General features: G+C 37.6%; 1 protein-coding gene across 1 annotated transcript in view; it reads left to right on the forward strand.

Annotated features, from left to right (window-relative positions):
* GNAS (GNAS complex locus) overlaps positions 1–6,112 on the forward strand; it is a 122,140-nt gene that overhangs the window by 39,034 nt on the left and 76,994 nt on the right. Inside the window, exon 4 of the mRNA XM_015824865.1 lies at positions 84–203. Within this exon, the coding sequence (XP_015680351.1) occupies positions 84–203 (120 nt within the window). The remainder of the gene's footprint in view (positions 1–83; positions 204–6,112) is intronic.

Raw genomic sequence — 6,112 nt, forward strand, 5'->3', positions numbered from 1 at the left:
GTCTGCCAGCTGTTCCTTGTTTTGACTAAATTGCTTTAACTTGTAGCATTCTGGTAATATGCATGAAATCATTTTCTCCACAGACAATAGTAACAGCGATGGGAAACCTGGCACCACCAGTGGAACTAGCTAATGCAGAGAACCAGTTTCGAATTGATTATATATTAAACTTAGCAAATCAGATAGATTTTGACTTCCCACCAGTAAGTATACATTTTTATTGAAATGATGTTGGATTAATATTTAAGCTTTTGTCTTTTTATCCCTGTGGGTATTTTGAAAAATAGAAAGTAATTTGTTTGATTTTCTGATGTTTTCAACATGTATGCATTGATTGGTATTCAAGTATTGATCTACAAATGTGAATCTAGAACCTGACTTTTGTTTCTTCTTTGGGCTTTTCTGCATGAACAAAACGTTGGATGATGCAGATGTATAAAGTTTCCAGTGGATGTGTATGTTTTCCAAAGAAGTTGAAGCACTCCAGTAATTGAAGCATATTGAGAATAAAGTGACGAAAATGAAGGATGTATTTTAATGCTTACCATTAGTCTTTCTGTGACCCTTAGATATCTGTGCGTTTGTGTACATGCACAAGCATGTGAACAAGCCACCTGTGCAATGCACATTAGTTTCTAAAATGTTGCTCACAAGAAAAGCTCCAATCTTAGTGTCAGGCAAAATGTAGTTACCCATCAATTAGGATTCTGTTACTATGGACTTTGAGTTGAACATGTAAGTTACATGTGGTTGAATGGTTAAATTTATATGGATCTTCTCAGCAAGGCTTTAGGTCCATGGGGACATCCATCCCAAATGTTATCAGTATAATATAATTCAAATTAAAGACAGGTAAGCTGGAGCAGCAGAGCTAAGATTGGTTTTCATTGATAACATCACCTCCTATTCAGTTGGTTCCTTGGTAAAAAGGCTTTTCTGATATGGGCCCAATAATACATTTAGAGGCTGTCTTTTAAGATCCAAGACAGATGTTAGTTACGTTTAGTATCGTTTCTGTTGCCTTCTAAATGCATCAAGGGCCTGTGTCAAATAAACCAAAAAATCTCAATAATGAGCCATCTGCCAGTTCCTGCTATTTTTTACTTTTGTTAAACCTGCTGAGTCACTATAAAAAGCATTTCCTGATCCTTGTAACTCTGAACGATAATTTTGTTGATGTTGGTTTCACTGATAGAAATAACTTTATGAATGGCTCCCTTATTTCACTCCTGTCACCAGTGTCAGCTCCTGGTTAACAAGAGTTTTTGGCCTGCATTTGTTTCTGGTAGCAGCTAGTATAATTTATTTGACAGAGAATTTTCTTACACATCTAGATGGGGAAAAGTGCAAAAACTAGTCAATTTGGGCCATCTTGGGGCATTTCTGGCTTAGAAATGGCCAATGTCTTACTTGCTAACAAGTGTCTATGGGAGAGGGAGGGAGGGGGTGAGAGAGAGAGAGGGAAAGGGAGGGAGGGGGCTGAGAGAAGTTTCCAGCCAGGCAAGGCTTCAGAGGAAGTCGTGGTTAATAATCTTCCAGTAGTTGAGGATTAATGAGTAGGTTCTTTGGCACTACAGATTTCTAAGTTACAATAAATTTACCCCCTCCCTCTGTACATTGGATATAGATATGCACACACTATACCAGATGCATTGATTGTCAGTAATTTGCATACTATGAATAATCTTACTGGAAAATACAACCAAGATTCATGTGAGTGCTGAAAGCTGTTCTGGTGCTGATTTGTGGATTGCCTTCTCTGTTGGCTGTTAACTGGAACAGCTATGGATGTTGAGATGCATTTATATTTCTCTGTAGAGCTGCTTTTTTTTTTTAAAGGAAACTTGTAAGTAACTGTGCACACATAATAGAGAAGTATTTTGCCGAAACCTCTGTGAAGTCAGGTCAAATGAGGTGCTTCCACTCCCCAGTCCTTTTGATTGTGAAGCAAAACTGTCTGCTACATTAGGTTGTTTACTGCAGCATAAACGTTAGGAGAGAAAACTATGTCAGGAATATTTGGGGCATTAAATGTCATTTCTGTAGTGCCGTTGCTGGGCTCTGCAGAAGATTATAAGGCTTCAGAAACAGCCTGCTTATAGCATCAGGTTTTCTCCTCTGAGATGTGTCTTCCTGATGCATACAGTCTCACCTGAGCTCATTTAAATGTTGTATTCCTTTGGTACTAGAAGAAGAAGAAGAAAAAAACATTGGGTATTAATTATATGTAAAGCAATGTCACACCCTGGAATATCTGTATACTCCTAACCTCCTGGGCACAATCATTGAAATGAAGAGTCCTCAGAGAAAATTGGAGACTTCATAACCTTAGTTTATACAAATTTCCCCTCCTGAATACTGTAAACAATGGAGAACAGCTTTCTCTGGTGCATTGTGAAGGATGCACCAGCAGCTGGACATGTCCAGTTTTGTGGTGAAGTTGAAAATTGACAATACTCCATTTGCTTAAAAATGGCAGGTATCACAAGTATTCTGTAGAACATTCAACTCAGTTGTCTTATTGCAAGCTATTGTTTCCTAGGGCATCTGTGGACGCGTTTTTGTGTTAATCGCTGATTCAAGTTCCTGTTTGTATACTTCTCTTTGATCTCCAAGAACATTTTTGTAAACCTGTTTGTTTGGTACTTGAGCCTATTTCTTCTTCTTCTTCTTCTTCTTCTTCTTCTTCTTCTTCTTCTTCTTCTTCTTCTTCTTCTTCTTCTTCTTCTTCTTCTTCTTCTTCTTCTTCTTCTTCTTCTTCTTCTTCCTCCTCCTCCTCCTCCTCCTCCTCCTCCTCCTCCTTCTTCTTCTTCTTCTTCTTCTTCTTTTTAGAGCACAGGACTAGGGAAATGAGTTACTGTGGCCTCTGTCTCAGCCTAAGAAATACAGAGGCAATTTAACATTAAGGTGTTTTTCCATTAGTGTTAACACTTGACTCACACAAAGCCACCAAGCACACCTGATCTATCAGTGGGCCACCTAGACATTCTCTCCATTTCAGTAATCTGTAGACATGTTATATGATATATTTTTGCTTTGTTAGGTGATATACCTGTGAGATTGTGGAGTGAAGGAGTAATATGCAGTTATGACTTGAACCGATCATAGTTCCTTCAGCCTGTAGAACTAGCTTGGCAACTTTACACCTTTCACCTTACACATGAGGGAAATGAACAGTGGGCAGGAAACTGGAATCTGTGTACTGCTTGTTTGAAAAAGGCTCAATAGTAGCTGTGATGTTTTTATTTTATTTGCTTATTTGACTATGAAGATGTAAATATCAGATCACTATTCCTTTTAATAAAACTGTTTTCTGCAAAAAGTAAAAGTATACTAATCATAGCTGTAAGATTGGCTTTGGGAAAGATGATCCACTTTTTGCAGTCTTGTGATCTCAGTCAGACGTGTGTCTTATCATGTGATATCAGCAATTGGATGGAGGCCAAATTTATTTGCTTATTTTATTTTATTATGTTTGTATCCCTCCTTTATTATTTTTACAAATAACTGAAGGCAGCAAACATATCCAACACACCTTCCGCCTCTTAATTTCCCCACAATGACATCTCTGTGAGGTAGGTTGGGCTGAGAGAGAGTGACTGGCTTGAAATCACCCAACCAGCTTTCATGGCTAAAGTGGGACTTGAGCTCACAGTCTCTTTGATGGGTTGGCAAGTGACTGTAGGCACTGAATTGCTGACCTTCATTTAGTGAGATAAATTATACAGAAAGTTTACCACATTAACATACTAATTTCAAAGTAATTGTCGTTTGGAAAGTCTGTTTCATGCTTTTGGGATTGTTCTCTCATTCCCCTCTGAAAGGTACTAGGAAGCTGAAGGCAAATCATAAATTTCTGCCTGTCTGCTTAGAAGTTAAATTACCTTATATGGTTTATGTTGTTTTCCTTTTAATTTACACAGGCAGGTTGAAGAATTGGAGGGAAGGATTTTTCAAGGGTCATAAGCAATGTAGTGTAGTATTTTTATTTAACGTGAAATTTCAGTGCAGTATTTTTTTCCACAACAACAACAAAAAATAACCAAACAAAATGGTGAGGTAAATTGGGCTGAGAAAGAGCAGTTGGCCAAAAGTCACTCTATGAACATCTGGACGATTTGATCCTGTGTCTGAATGTTCTTACCACAGGTCTTCAACCAATACACCACTCTAACTCAAGGAGCATTAGGTGAACTTTAAGGAAAGAAGAATATCTGTGATAAAAACCCAACAATAAATCTACTTCCTCCTTGCCTGGAGAGATCTTCTCCTTTGTTAATAATAAATGCTCTAAGATTCATAGACTGAGACAAAAACCATGGCGGTCTTAGTGAAGTAACCAACTGGGTATGATTCTTTTAGGGAATTGTTGTCATAGATTAGCTCCTCTCTTTCTTCCCTCCCTTCCCAGGGTGTTGGAGCAGACTTTTGGCACAGTTTCTTTAAAGCATTAGATAGGTTAAAAAAGACACTGTTACTGGTGACTCTGAAGAAGCAAGTTGACGAAGTTGGTGGGTGTTTCCCATATCTCAATGCATATTAAAGGAGAATAGATCACTAAATGCATTAGCAGAAACATCACATGTTTCTTTGAAAGACAGGAAAAAAACATGCTTCCAGACGTTTGTGGCATGAAAATCAACTCCCTCTCTCTAAAGTTAACCTTTTGACTAGTTAAATTAATTAATGCAATACTGTAAAACACACACAACAGCCTCCTCCTCATTATTAATTTTGTGTGCTGGGTGCTATTTAAGATAAATGCCAACAGCATTACACATGCACAAAATTATCGTAGGATACCTCTGTTGAAGTCATCTTAAGTTTAACTTGTAGCTTTAAAGTACTAAAGTTATGAATTAAATAAAATATTTCTTTATTTCGATCATTGGCCTGCACAACATGTAAGGATCATGCAATATTATCAACTTTGCCATCTCAGAAAAGAAAGCTATGCGTTAAATTGTGTGTGTATGCTGTGATGCAGGAGTTCAAGTGAGGATGTGGCTTATATTACTTAGCAGAGCTTAAAAGGATGAGCTGACCATATTTGTACCCACCATGGGTACAGTGTTTAATGTGACCTTCTGTTTGAAGGAATGGTGTTTGTTAATGGGAGATAGTTAAAAATTGAGCACATTTGGTAATGGTTTACTACACTTCCTAAGTTGAATGGGTTAGATTTTGTATTAGCTGTACCTTGCCAAGTAACAATAAGGAATTTAGATGCTTAATAGATGACAGTAACATCCCTTTTTGTAATCATTGCTTCCTGTTCAAGTTTTTTTTTAACTACCAGTAGCCATTTGTGTCTAAAGAAACTCAGCAAAAACAAAGTAGAAATCTTTACTATAGAAAGACAGAGGGGAAAACATAAATTTTTTAAAAAAATTCAGGAAATGGGCACTGCTTTATATATTTTCCCCTTATGAAAAATGTAATGAAAATGCATGCCTTTTAAAGAATAATGAAGAAAAAGATCAAAAATTGATGAATCACTGCTAGGGAGGGAAGATATAAATTGTTGTTATAAAATCAGGGCCAAGGATCATTGAGGACTATGTGGGAATAGGGAAGGAAATGTGTCCCATTTCACTAGTGAATAATACTGGTATTGTCTATGGAGATCCTCAGTCATACAGGTCATGGTTTCCCTAAAAATGCTTTTTCAAGAGGCAACTGGACTTCCTTTGTTTTTTCTTGAAGGCATATCGCTTCTCATCCAAGAAGCTTCTTCGATTCTGAAGAAGCTTCTTCGATGAGAAGCAAAACATCTTCAAGGAAAAATAAAGAAAGTCCAGTTGCCTGTTGAAACAGGACCTTTGGGACAATACCGGTATTGTTGTCTAGTTGTATGCATTATAAAGAGAGCCAGTTTGGCATAGTGGTTAATGCATCAGGCCACAAACCAGGAGCCTCTGAGTTCTAATCCACCTTAGGCACAAAGCCATCTGGGAGACCTTGGGCCAGTCCTTCTCTCACATCTCTAGGAAGAAGAAGGCAAGAGAAAACATTAGTTAAAATGTTGCAAGAAAACTGCAGGGACTTGTTCAGTGGTTGCCAGGAGCCTAGATTGACTACAAAACTCTAAAAAGCGGAGAAAGCATTATAA

Source organism: Protobothrops mucrosquamatus, unplaced genomic scaffold (assembly GCF_001527695.2).
Source record: "Protobothrops mucrosquamatus isolate PMUCROS unplaced genomic scaffold, P.Mucros_1.0 scaffold2394, whole genome shotgun sequence".
In the NCBI taxonomy this organism is placed as follows: Eukaryota; Metazoa; Chordata; class Lepidosauria; order Squamata; family Viperidae; genus Protobothrops; species Protobothrops mucrosquamatus.